General features: G+C 39.7%; 1 protein-coding gene across 1 annotated transcript in view; it reads right to left on the minus strand.

Moving 5' to 3' along the window:
- COL4A1 (collagen type IV alpha 1 chain) overlaps window positions 1-14,264 on the minus strand; it is a 156,618-nt gene that overhangs the window by 82,885 nt on the left and 59,469 nt on the right. Inside the window, exon 2 of the mRNA XM_019644753.1 lies at window positions 7,105-7,167. Within this exon, the coding sequence (XP_019500298.1) occupies window positions 7,105-7,167 (63 nt within the window). The remainder of the gene's footprint in view (window positions 1-7,104; window positions 7,168-14,264) is intronic.

Raw genomic sequence — 14,264 nt, forward strand, 5'->3', positions numbered from 1 at the left:
CAGGCCATCGGATCCTTCAGTGAACACCAGTGGCCCCCAAAGTCATTAACGTAGGCACTCTGGGGGGCTGAAATCCATGATACGGCAAAAATTAAGTGACATTTCTCAGGAGTTCCCCTTTAAATATCCAGAACAAGAACAGTTGGCCAAAGGAGGGGAGGAGCTTGGACAACACTTGTAGCTATACTGGTGTCAGGAAAAGCAGTTAACAACAAAAGCCTGCAGAGGTTATTTGGAACATTAGGTGAGCGAATAAAGGGAGCATTGGTTTCCCGTATATTTTAAGGGATAATGATTCTGGAAATGAAAGATAAAATCACAACGCTGACTAGAAATTGGATGATGTTTCCAGACAGACCTCCCAAGTGAGTACATCTCATTTTTCCTCCACCAGAAGCATCCAAAAGCTACAAACACACTTCCTAATGCTGGTGCTGTGATTCTAAAAACATCCTAACATCTCTTTAATTTAGGCTCTGGGGCAGCTTCTGTCACAAGGGGAACAAGTCCATTTCTCTGGCCTTCCAGGCTTCATTTGTGAGTTGAAAAATCTCAGCTCGATGGTCTGTGCCTATGTCTTTATGTCTAGGAACTCGTCCAGGCCTGGACCAGCAAGCAAATGCTTTCCTCATCTGTATCGCAACTTTTACATTCAACTGCTGCTAAAGTGACAGGTACACATAGATGACGGTTTAAGTTTCCTAAGTACTTTTATGTACAACACCTTTCACTTCATCCTTGTAGCAAACCCTGGGAGATTTGAGGGTCAAAGGATCCTCAAAGTGGTCTGAGAATCACGTTTTGGGAAAGGCTGAACTAGATAGAGACTTACTGCCTTTTGTGAATGCTAAAAACACTTATAAAAAAAAAGATATCCAATCAGTCTCAAAAATATTAGAAGTAATTTCAAATACATTTGCTTCACTAACTAAACAAATCTTAATTTTATTAAATAAGCCCCCTAATATTTTATATTAAGTAGCACTTTCTACTGCACTTTGACTTTATATATTTCACATAGTGGAAGTAAGAAAATGGAATGTCTTTTAAAATATCCTAGATTTTGAAATTCTCACTAATTCAAATGTGGTACAGTGCCTCTCACAGAGTAAGTGCTTAATAAATAAATTATTGTTATTACTAATAACAATACAGTTCACTATTATTAGTTCAAATCAGTTAATTTATCCAAAGTTTCAGAGTCTACACAAAAATATTTACTTTCATTTACCTGAGAAAAAAATTAAATACCTAGGAAGCAATAGGACGGCTTTCACATTTAGAACAATTTTCAAAATACTGATAAAAAAGTAATAAAAGGTAACCTTGTTCTTTAATAACCATGGAGGACCCAAATCTATTCTACACAGATGCTAAGAATAACTAAAAGAGAATAACTAGTTGGTTTATAAAGTATAACACACAAAGCACTCTACTCTTGTTGGTGACTACAGCCTCTAACTATGTCCAGAATGGACAAAGATATATGGCCATATTTGCCTCCTGGGAAATCAAGGAGGCATGCCCAATAAGTAACAAAGGTTACTCCCTTTTAACCAGAGTGAGGAATTTCCTGCAGGATAGAGTATATGCCAGGATTTCCGAAGGAAGGGGGTGGGGAGGCCCAGTCCTCATATGTGCTTGCTTTTGCATCTCTTGACACAGGCCTAAGAAATCTTCACTTCAATACACCTTCCCCTCCAGGTTTTATTCTGAATGCTGTATAGAATAAACATGCCCTGAATTGGATGAAATGAATGCGGGTTATTCTGGTCTGGGCTTCCCCTAACCTGCCTCAGGTGGGGGGTGGGGCTCAGACTTCGGCAAATGACCTCCACCTCACAGACAAGGTGGCTCCCTGTGGTTATGGCTCCTACAGCAACTGGGAGGCCTGCCCATAGCCGCAAAGGAACAGGCGCACTTCTTTGTGGTTCTCCAGCAATGCCTTCCATCACCACCCATTTAGAAAAAAACACTCTAGGATATTCTGAAGCACAAGTTCATCATGCTGCATTGTCTCAGATCAGCATCTTCTTATCTTGAAGAATGGAAATTGATGAGTGCTCTGATACCACTTGAATCCTATTACTGGCCTCTAATTCACTATAAGAGATTGAGCTAGTTCAGTGGCTCTCAATCCAGGTCAGTTTTGCTCCCTGCTCTCCCCAGACCCCAGGAGACATTGATCACATCTGGAGACATTTGGATTGTCACAACTGAAGGAGGGAAGGTGCGACTGGCATCTGGCAGGTAGAGGCCAGGGATGCTGCTAAACATCCTATGGTGCACAGGACACTCCCCACAACAACAAAAATTATTCCACCCAAAGTGTAACAATGCCAAAGCTGAGAAACCCTGGACTAGTTGGTTTCTTCAACTGTGAAACGGGTATAATAATCATAAGCATACAAACTATTCAGCACCGTGCCTGACCCAAGGCCGAAGTTCAATATATGTCAGCCCCTTTCTTTTTCTTGCTCTGATGCGCCACAGCAAGGATTTTTCTATCCTGACCAAGATCTACTGTGTATGGGCAGATACACAGCATCTGCTCATAATTTAATGCTATATTAAATTATATAATTTAATATTAAGACACCGACACACAGGTTTATATGGAGATCTGATGTGGAACATCTATTGGCTGTCTCAATAGATATAGGAGCTAAAAGGCTGGTAAAGCTACAAACCATTTACCATAATAAGAGAAAAGAGTATCCCACACAAACTTAGTGCTAAAGCAACATTAACTTCTTCCTAGATTTCTAGGGCCCGACACAGAATCACCTCCAGACTAGCCAGGTTTCTCTAACCCTTTTCGAATCAGGTACGGTATAAATTTTAGGCAAAAAGACAGAAATTCCATTTTCAAAGCTCTGAGCCTTGAATGCATTCTGGGACTATTAATACTATCTGATGACTATATTATTGCTGTGCTGACCCAGTATGTAGAGAGGGGCTGTAATTTAAAAACCATCTAATTAGTAATAAAATAATAATGTGATTCTTCTTTACGTTGTTGGCGAGGATCTTGGTATCAGCAGGTTCAAGTATTCTGAGAAGTTATGAGATACCCACGCAGTTCCCACTATTCACTAGAATTACTATAATTCTAGTTAATTAAGACTCTCAGTGTTTCTGAGACAATGGCTTGGAAATGTCCCTTTCAAAGAGTCACTACATTTGGCACTGTCAAACCTTTTTCTATGATAGCATGCATCATCTGGCCAGAGCTGCTTTCTCTGATTCGTGCAGTTCAGTTCACCATGTGTCTTTAGGCGTATGTGTGACAGATGACCCTATTCTATTTCCAAGCAAGACTGGTGAATTAGTGAACACAAAATTCGCCTGGATCCTACTCATCTAGGAAGCTGGCCTGTTATTTACGGTTCTAGGTCACAGGGATCACTCCCTTCTCAGAGCAAAAGTAGCATTTGTTTTCCCTACCATTGCTCCTAGAACTTGATAATTCACTCTTAACTTATTTCATGTGCATATGTCTTACCTCTCTAGTTTAACCTGAAGTTCCTTTTTGTGGACACTGCAGGGTCATAGAAAATAATGATAGGTTTACGTAAGTGTGGGCTTCCACGGTTAAGATATTTGAAAGACTTCTTGTGCAAACTCTATTTTAGCAAAATCTAAATGGTTAATTCCCAAGCATACAGCAGTAGTAACTTCTGGGAATGTGTGGCCTTTCCTACCATCTCAAACAGTTGAGAAAATCAGGTTATCAAGAAAAAGAAGAGCTTAACTTTTGGCTATTTCTGAGTAGGCAGGCATTCAAAACCTTAATCAGTTTAAGTAGATAACATTCCCACACTGCTCAGGCCTCAGGAAGAACACAAAGCCATTGTGAACAAACCCAAATTAATTACCTAACAGAAAACATCTGAAGATACCAGCGACCAGCCAGGGAAGTGGGAAAATAAACAACTCAGCAAAAAACACTGAAATCCAGTGAAAGACGCATGAATTTAACTATTGAACTCAGAATAAGATAGCCAGTATTATATTGATAACTATGAGATTATAAAATGACCAAGGATCTGCTGCATTAACATTTACTTAGATATCTGGAGAATATAAGACACTCCATCAATTAGTTACATCTCCATGGAAAGCAGGCCTTAGCCAAAAGAGATTTGGCAATTTACACTGGAGATATTCCAGTTTCTACTGGTGGATTCTAAATAACCAACATGTCAAAATATTCCTCATGAAGATGTGGAAAGACATGTCTCGGAAACAATGATTTCCAAATTTCTAAGGCGGTGACACTCTGTCCCAGTTAGGTAACTTTAATTCTCTCTGGGTTTTGTGGCTCCTATTATCCTTTTTAAGACAAGTCAAGATTCATTTAATTTTCAGACATTTGAGAATAGCAAAATAACTCCTTTAAGAATTAAAGACATTCATTAGTAGCTGAAAAGGAGGGCTGCAATTTGAACCACTAGATTTAAATTGTGATTCTAAACCCTTTATTCATTTTGCATTTATACCCAATTAACATGTCTAGGATTTGCTTTGAGAATGGGTGGGAGGTGATGGCAGTTGCAGAGACCAACTTCTCTTAGTGATGTGCCAGCCAAGAAAAATTTTTTGTTGTATGACCTTGGGAAGAGAGAAACGGAACCAGATCTGAAATCCCAGCTCAGTCAAGCTCTAGGTGTATCACATCATTAAACTGGTTATTTTAATATCACTTCCAAGACAATAAGTGGAAGTTTAAAATTTCTTCTTTCCGTGGGAGGAAGGACTGGTTCTTTGCTCATGGGACCTAAATCTTTATGCTCAAGAGGAGAAAAGACAGACTTTTGTTCAAAGGATAAAATGCTAAATAATTTAGTTATTCCTCTAGATTTCAAGAGGCCTTCTGAATCCACTCAATAATTAGTCTTTGAATGATTTAACCTATAGCTTGCCAGTAAGTTATTTTAAATAGTCTTTATTTAATAATAATGTAAAAAAAAAATGGGCAATGGAGGAGACTATTGAGGGAACAGATCAGGCCAGGAAAGATCATGGCAGCCCTGGATCCTGGACATCTCATTCACTTACTGGGACGTGCAGAATTTTATACCTTCCACCCCAGTCCTAACAGGAACTCTAGGGTTTTCCAATTTCAGGCTTAGGTTGGTCGGAATAGCAGGCTGACCTGAGTCCTCATCACAAGAAAGGATCACAATCTAATGGCATGTCTTCTCTCTCAACGCACTCCTACCCTTGATCTTCCCAAGCTGAAGTGGAAGCAGGCCCTACGGCATGTTTCCATGTCGTGATAAACACCTACCTGGGCCACATGAGCATATCGGCCACAGCAAGGGTTTTTATCAATGCGCAATTTTGAAAAGAAATGTTTAAAGGCCTTTTCCTTGTTGGGTTGGGTGCTAGGTGCTGCCTGTGACTCAGATGTGACCCTGCCTTCTCTAAAGATGTTTAACCAACTCTGAACTGAAGTGGGCCAAGTCCCTGACTAGCTGTCATCAAGTCATGAAAAAGTCGGGTGAAAATATTTGGAAAGCTGTACCAGGATATATCTACCCTGTTATATATTCATGGGTGGGTTTTGGGTAAAAATTAAAATAAATCAGGCTAGAAAATGTATGCACAGAATAGGCAGTCTGAAAAACACCAGAGCCAACGGGGAGTGCCACCAGGGTCTGCAGCTGCTGGATGGGAGTGGAAATCAAGAAAGCCATTGGGGTGGACCCTGTTCTTTTTAGGAGTGAGAAATGCTAGCTCTGCCTGCCTCTCTCCAAATCCTTATGCTTTAAGTTGCAAGAAAAACACAGTAGTATTGATATAGGCCTTCATTTCCTATTCGTTGACATATGCAAGTCCTACTTTTTATAGTTTTAAGGATTTCTTTGTTAATGCAGTGTGCTTATATGTATAATTCAAGTTAGGCTAAAAAAAGAAAGACAGAAAGAATCTTTGTGGTATGAACATACTTGCCTCTACTCTAAAATAACTCTTGAGAGTGCACACTGGAACTGGCTAGAAAAACTCCCCAAATAAGAGAATGAACAGCACAGGAAGATGAATTATAGTTGGTAAAGCTGATAATGAAAGATATAAAAATGTTTTCACATACTTCATTTATTCAAAAACTCTCCAGGTGATATTTTTTAAAAGAATAACGTTAGTACTTTAGCATGTAGCTAAAAAGAAATGAAACCGTTTCCTATAAAATAGAATTCACTGAATTTCAAAAGTGTCTGGGACCCCATAAACCTTCATCAGGCCATGAGTGAGAGAAGAGCTCCAATGCTGGCCCGGCTGACACCTTCTGCTCCCAAAAGCAGGCAGTGGTCCACAGAAGCTCACGCCCTTCCACACGGCCCCAACCTCCTGTATGATCCTACACCGGAAGCTGACTCATTTATTGGCCATGTTTTCTCACTGCCACTCCTGGTTTCCACGGTGACTCTCAGACAGTTTCAGGATGCTGCACTGTCCCCAGGTAAAAAACAGACAGGCACCCTCTCTCAAAACACCTGAAATGGCACAGAGACAACTTGTCTTCCAGAGCCAATGATCTTTATCCAGATCCATGATTCTTAAATGAGAAAGAGAGGGAGTGCTGGCTTAGAAAAACATACTTTAATTTTACATTTTGGAAACAATAAATTCTTACTGTTTTTGTAAATAAATAAAAACAAGTATGTTAAGAATTGAAAATTGTTTAAAAATACTAATTTGAATAGAAGGCCCTCAAGTTCAATAGAAATTTCCTTTTTTCAGAAAAAGGTTAAGTTTAGTTCTTATACATCACTTTCAAAGACTACTATCGACTCAACTGATTTTCTTCCAATACATTTGTTCCTTCTAGAGTCAAAAAGGAAAATAAACCGAATCCCTTTCCTATATTAATTGCCACTAATTATTACAATCTTTGGGGAACAGCTGTTAAGATTCCTCAGAAATAACGTGAAGCCTGGTTTTGTTTCATTTGTATTGCTCTAGAGAAATTATTAAAATAGTAATAAGGTTTGAACATGAATTGTTGATTATCTGGTTGGTTTTAATGAAGTTTCTAATGAATTCCACATTGATGATGATTCAAAAAGAATTATTGTTATTTAAGTTTTGGCTACTCACCTTTTGTCCCTTCACTCCATGGCAGTCACATTTCCCGCAGCCAGAACCAGCACAACCACCACCCTGGAAGTAAGAGAAAAAAGTCTTTAAATAGAAGAACATTTGCAAATTGAGGTAAATATTTGAACTGAAATGATTTTGTCAACTTTATCTATTTATGGAAAAAGTCCTACCCTGTTATTATGAGCACGGTCTTAAAATATGTGATACCTAGATTTGTCCTAATGGGGCTATCACATACTTGTCCTATGGTCCATCTCTCTTGCCCTAACAGACAAAATAGCAATCCCAGAGTAGAACACATCAAAGCATTACTTAGTCCAAAAAGTGAAGGCTGTCACTTACACTCTTTGAACTGGACTTTCCAAGGGATTATGTTAACAGGACACAACCCATATTTGCAAGGCAACGAAAATGTCACACTTCTGATTTAGAAGTTTCAGACCTGAGACCATGGGAGACGACTCAGGAGAGCAGAGTCCATGCTTCGTCCTTCTCATTACCAGGGACCCACAGGCATGCAAAAAAAATTTTGTGCAAAGAAGAAATAAATGAAAGGGCTAATCTTTAAGCCCAGTCATGAAAAGAACTGATTTTTAACTCAACTGAAGCTTGAATGCTCAATTAAAGAACATTCAACAACAAAATGTTCCTTGTAGTTCATTTCTAACATATAAATGCTAAAAGTGCAAGGCAAAGAATCTAAGCATGTAATAAAAGCTGAAGAAGGGAGCTAATGTGGTCAAATGCCCACCAGGTGCTACAAACCATTCGCTATCATCTTATTCAATGTGATCAGTATTGCCACCCCATTTTACAGATGTGAAAACTGAATTAGGAGCCTTAATATAACATATGAGGATGAGGTGGAAATTAGAACCCAATTTCAACTTCCAGTAAGTGAAACTGACAACACATTAAAAGATAAACATATGATGGTGCCTATATATATTTTCAATTTCCTTAGAAGAATCCAAATTTCAAACCAAAATAGACAGAGGTATTGTGGGCAGAATGCAAGGGGGTATGATAGAAATAACTTTGTTAAGGAGCTTCTTTAGAGGTTCTGTACTAACTGAGATAAAATACTTGTATATAGCTAAATTCCGCTTCAGGTGATAATAGTTTCCTGAAAATAAAACCATATCTTAATAGTATTGTGGTCATGTGAAGTCTATTGTTTAACAATATACTCAAGTCTTAGCTCCACTGTCATGGAGATCTTCTGCATAAAACAATCTCATCTGGAGATATTTATTTTGTACAGTGAAATCTGAACAAGTCCCTCCAAGACAGTAAGCTGTTCTTAATGTCATATTTTGGAAATGGCGGCAATTGACAACAGTCCAGAGATTATGGACCTGTTTCTTTCCCTGATTCATATTTTAGGCAATTTTCAGCATGCACTCTCTTAATCTCCTAACACATTAAGTCAATCCATGTTCACAGTTTGCTTCACATTCTGGGTTTTGGTGACCAAAGAGATGAGGCCAAAATCTTAAACCTGTGCCCTAGAAGGGTCATCCACAATGCACAAATAGGGCCGGCCGAGTGGCGCATTGGTTGGGAGTTGGTTTGGGACACCAGCTCTGAGCAGCAGGGCCTGGGTTCGGATCCCACATGTGGGCCAGTGACACTGCGCCCTCTACAGCTAAGATGGTGAACAACAGCTCGAACTGGAGCTGGGCTGCTGTGGATCGCCGGCTATGGCGTAGGCTGCAGTGGAGCTCGCCTGGCGGCTGGCATGCGCTTTCATGAGCTGCCGTGAGCCACCATGAGCAGCCATCCAATGGCCGGCGAGCGACTGCCTCACCCAGGGAAGAGCGCAATGATAATACCAACATGGGCCAGTGACGCGACGTCCTCCACAACAAGACTGAAGAACAAAAGGACAGTGACTTGTCTATTCCCCTTCCTCAGTTCCCCAATAAAATCTTAAAAAAAAAATGCACAAATACAAGTACTTAGAGACTCAAGAAGTGTGCCTCACTCAACATCACCATCTCTTATCCATTCCGCAGGTGAGAGCTAACTGCTCCCTACCTGGGTTCCCATACAGTGTTGACTATGTGCCTCTATTGCAACACTTATCCCATGCTTCTTATAGTCCTTTACATGTATGTCTCCCCAGCACCCCATGAGCACTGTGGGGGCAGGCCCAGAGCCTCATACTGAGCCTGATCTAGACTGTATTTCATTTGAGACTACATCAGCTGTAAAATCCACACTAGGAAATAAAGGACAGCACTGATTGAACAATGACACATCATTAATTGTTAGGTCTACCCCCATTTCAGAGCTGTTAAAACATTAATAAATGGGCATCTCAGAATTGATGAAACAGAGTAGTAGGTACCTGATTACTATTGTTTTATTGCTGCTGGTGGTCGTGTCATTTAGTCAACCTTAAATAACAACTGTATATAACAATCCAATGACACTGGCATGCCAACTCACAACATATTTCTGCGACATGCCAACTCAAAACAGCACTGCGAGAAAATACTCCAAAAAGGGGACTTGGCAATGCTTGTGAGACTCTCCAGATCACCAGACCACCAGAGAAGAATGGGAGTTCTTGGGGGACCTGGGTCCCCAGAACAGCCCAAAGCTGCTAGGTTGGCTGCCAGACCAGGAAAGCCCAACAGGTGAGGCAGCCCCAAGTCATGGGGGCTCTAGGCTAGATTCCTCTCTGCTACTGTCCCATTCCCCACAACTGTCTTGCTTCTGAGCCATGTTCAGAAACACACACCTCTGCTCTTTAAACTCTGCTCAACTCCATCCTGCTTTTACAAGATGCCAGAAGGAAAAATCAACCTAGGAAACATCCACCTACCACGTAGGCTTAGCCAGCAGAAACCCACAAGCAGCCCGAGGCAGTGCGGGCTCTTCTACTTACAGTTCAATAAGTTTCTTCAAAACTCAGATTAGGCATGGAATCAAATGACTGAAGCTGAAAATGGCAATCTGGTGGCTCTGGGTTTTTTTTCTTGTGAAATGTTGATAAAAATCTGAAGCTTACCTTTATTCACTTTGAGGGAGGTTATAAAAATGAATTTCCTGGAACTGTTTCCTTAAGCTCTCAGTAAATGCCTTAATGACAGGGGACCCCTGATAAGAGGTTACAAGGACATACTTGTGGATATTGGGGTCAAGTTGCTTGTGAGCCATTGCTACAAAAACACAACCAGCATGTGTGGGTAACAAATACTTAGTTTTGCTTTGGGTAGCACTTCAGATCATGGCAACCACTGGAGAAAATCTGAGATGAGAAATAAAGCACTAAAGCCTTTATTATAGTCTCCATTATAGAAATAAAGGACCCTCACTCTGCCCCCACCAGTTTATATCAAGCAAATTTTTTTTTTTTAATTCTCAAACCAAAGACATTCATGGCTCCTAATCTGCTTTATTCATTTGTGAAATTTTAGTACCAATTCTGGCCCTGGAATGCAATTCCAAAGAATTGATAATTCTAAGAATATCTACATTATGGTCAACTTTTCAGAAAAAAAAGGCATTTTTAGGCCATGATGTTTGTTTTACAATCTGGGTGGCCTAGCACTCTATATAAATGGCTCTGTTAAAAAAAATAAAAACTATTTTTAGAATAACAAACAAAAATCATGAGCTGTAAGTTTACTTTGCTTAATAAATTCAATTTTGAAATATCACCATTCTGGTCTTTGCGATTGCTGTCACATAATGGCCCGTGCTAGCGATCACCCTGGCATGTAGACATATTTTAGTTATGATTCAAGGGTGCACTGCTAAAAAGAACACCAGTGATACGCTGAGCATCCCTTTTCAATCAGGTGTGACGTATGATTTTGAAAATAGCTAATTAAACAAAATAAAAGACTTAAGTAATCTTAATCCCCCATTGTGAATTACTGTGTTTGAAAGGGCAAATAAACTAAATGAGTTACTCAGCTTCACAAGTTCATGGGTGACCTACAAGTTAAAAGCTATGTCACTAATTTCATGACTTCCTGAGGAATTACATTTTCTATGAGGACCTCTCAACAATATCAAAAGATACACAGTCTCATAGACTCAAACAGCTCCCTGCTGGCTACACATCTGAGGGAGTTTACGAGGCTGCTCATTTTTCCCCAAGTCTGGAATATATTGGGCCTCATCAACTAGTTCCAATCCCATCTGTTTCAGATTCTAGGTTGGGAAGAACTTGTACGTTCTGTGACGTACGCACACTCTCTTCCTGCCTTTCCCCTCATTGGAGTGCTAGCACTGAGTAAATTAGCTCCAAGTCGCTAGAGCAATGCCTGTGCTTTCTTCCCATAAGGCAATTGCTTAACCCAAATGGTCATGGCAGACAGAGTAGGTCATGGGGAATGTGGCTGAAAATCTCAAAGGTCAAAGAGTTGCTGGTCTTGGTCTCTCTTACAGAAGTTGATCATTGATGGCCAACAGCTACATGGGTCACCCAGACCAATGAGAAAAAGAGAACCCTAGGAAGCTCTCAAGGAGGCAACATCATAATTTATAGCCCTAAAACTGTAGAAAAACTTAATGAAAACCCAGTCAATCTTGACAGTCCTTTTCGCCTCCTCCCAGTAGACCATACAGCCAATAATTTACCATGAGAGTAGCACAAGTTACCTCCAAAAGGTAACTGAACTGAATTAGCTGTATTTGAAACAGAAAAAAATACATCAGTTCTCAGTGAAGTCTGTCAGATACACAGGCACGCATACCACTTGAATAGCAGGTTTCAACTTTAAATACAAACAAATAATACAATTTGAAAGGAATGCAAAAGGTACAACAAAGTAATCCCTAAATCAAATATCTTTTATAATCTGTACAAGTCTCTTTATATTTTTCAAGATATGATAAAACAGTATTATTTAAATTGTCTTTCATACCCCAATTAAAGATTTCCAGAGTCAAACCATCAGCATTACTCCTATAAAGTATGTTAAGTTATAAAAATTCCCAAAGATTTACGATATATAGGACTAGTGCCAAAGAAGGAAGAGGAATGATGGGGGTCAATGACTTTAAATTGAAATAAAGCCTATTTCCGGTCTTGCTCTGATCCAAAGACCAAAAGGGAGCTCTTATCAACATTAAAGCTAGTTCCATGTGGGGATGAAGGAAGGGGAAGTCTCTCTAATTCTGATTGGCGAGTGCCTTTTAACTTAACCAAAAGATGCCAATTGCTATGCTGCTCTGCATGAGAGAGAGCAAGAGAGCGCATAAGGAGGCACTATCATGCCAATTTGTTATCTGATCTATCCACTATAGGAAAGCATATTTTGAATGAGTTAAACAGAGTGAAGTCCTCAATTTTCTGATTTTTTTTCCCTGCTTCTGATGGGAGATAGACCTTTAACATCACAGCTTTAACAATTTTTATGTGTTTCACATCCCACCAAATAGGGACATGGAGAGATCTGCCAAGTCTAAACAGCTTATCTTTCAAATTCCTTTTCACATTCCCTATGCTGTGCAAAATGTCAAAATAGTTTTCTGGTGATACTGCTATCCTAACTTTCTTTCTGGTGGTAGCATTTCTTCAGGGAATCTTTTGAATAATTATCTATCCAACTAAAGAAATGTATGCAGACAAAGGCATGTGTTTTAGGGCTACTTGGGCAGGAATGAAAAGTGTGCAGAAACCGAAAGTGGAGCTTTCAGAACCCCCTGGCGGGACTGTCCAGTGAAACAACCACTTTGGAAAACCACATTCGGCAGCATCTCTGGAAGCTACGCGCGCGCACACACGCCTTTCCCAGCACTTTTACTCCTGATAGACACCAGGGGATTGGACAGGTGTGCATCAAAAGATATGCTCACATGTTTTTATTGCCAAAGCCATTTTAGTTAAATAATATTTGCCCTTATCATGTGCTAAGTTTGTGTTTTTTGATTCTATTATTTTTAATTTTATTCCATTACCCAAAAATGTTGGTGTGAAAAATAAAAAATGACCACACAAAAGCCAAACCAAAACAAAACAAAAAACCACACCAAAAGCTCATGCTCTTTTTTGATATGAAAATATCATAAATAGAGAGTATATATAGGGGATTTGAATATGTATTTCCTAACTTCCACCCTGTTTGTTATTTTAACTAGCACATGCTATTTTTGATAATTTTTATTTTAAAATTTTGTTTACTACCATGAAGTTTTGCAAAATGGCTCTCTACACCTTCCTGTATTCTCCTGCCCCAAGAGGACTGCTCTGAAAGAGAATCTTAAAACTTCAACAGAAAAGCACACCATATGATCCTACTGCAGTCAGTTCAAGGACGGGTGAAACTACAGTGAAAGAAGTCAGAATAATGGTGATCTTCAGTGGGGTTGACTAAGAAGGGGTATGAGGGAGGTTTCTGGAAACATTCTCTGCCGCATCAGGTGGTGGTTACACAGCGGGTGGTTCTACCCGTAACAATTCATTACGCTATTACCTTAAAATTTTTGCACTTTGTGGTGCTTCAATTAAAAAACGGCATGTCCGAGAATGTTCATAGCAGTGCTATACACAGCAGCACCAAATGGAAACAGGAGAATGGATAAATACACAATGGTGTTATGTATTCACAGAACGGAGCTGTCTACACACTGCGCATACACTGGCTACAACATGGGTGGACCTCACAGACATAATACTGAGCCAACTGTAGCCAGGCACAAAAGAACATACCAGGTGATTCTGCTTATGTTTACAGAAAGTTCAAAACTAAACAAAATTAGGCTGGATGGTGGTGGTTACTCTTGGGGGCTGTTAGTGATAGGGAGGGGACCTAAGGGGTACCTAGGCTTCTGGAAACGTTCTGGCTCATGATCTGGCTTCTGTTTTATGGGCGTGTTCACTTTTGCAAGATGCATTGAGCTGTGCATTTCTTTAATAAAACTTACCCCCAAAAAAGTGTGCAAGGAATTTTAAAATTAATAACAAAACAGAGAGCAAAATGTCGGCCAAGTGTTGCAGTACAAATAATAATTTCTTAAAAGCTTCCATTTGCACAGCATTTTTGAACTTCCAAAAATATGCTTGGTATTGTATATTTAAGGGTGATTAATCTCCAAGGAGCTCACCGTCCATGCACTTTCATCTGCATTGGCTGTATTATTAGATCATCATTTTGTTGTGGTGTTAAGATAGATGCGATTCAAAAGGTGTGGAA

The sequence above is a fragment of the Hipposideros armiger genome, unplaced genomic scaffold, assembly GCF_001890085.2.
Source record: "Hipposideros armiger isolate ML-2016 unplaced genomic scaffold, ASM189008v1 scaffold_91, whole genome shotgun sequence".
Classification (NCBI taxonomy): Eukaryota; Metazoa; Chordata; class Mammalia; order Chiroptera; family Hipposideridae; genus Hipposideros; species Hipposideros armiger.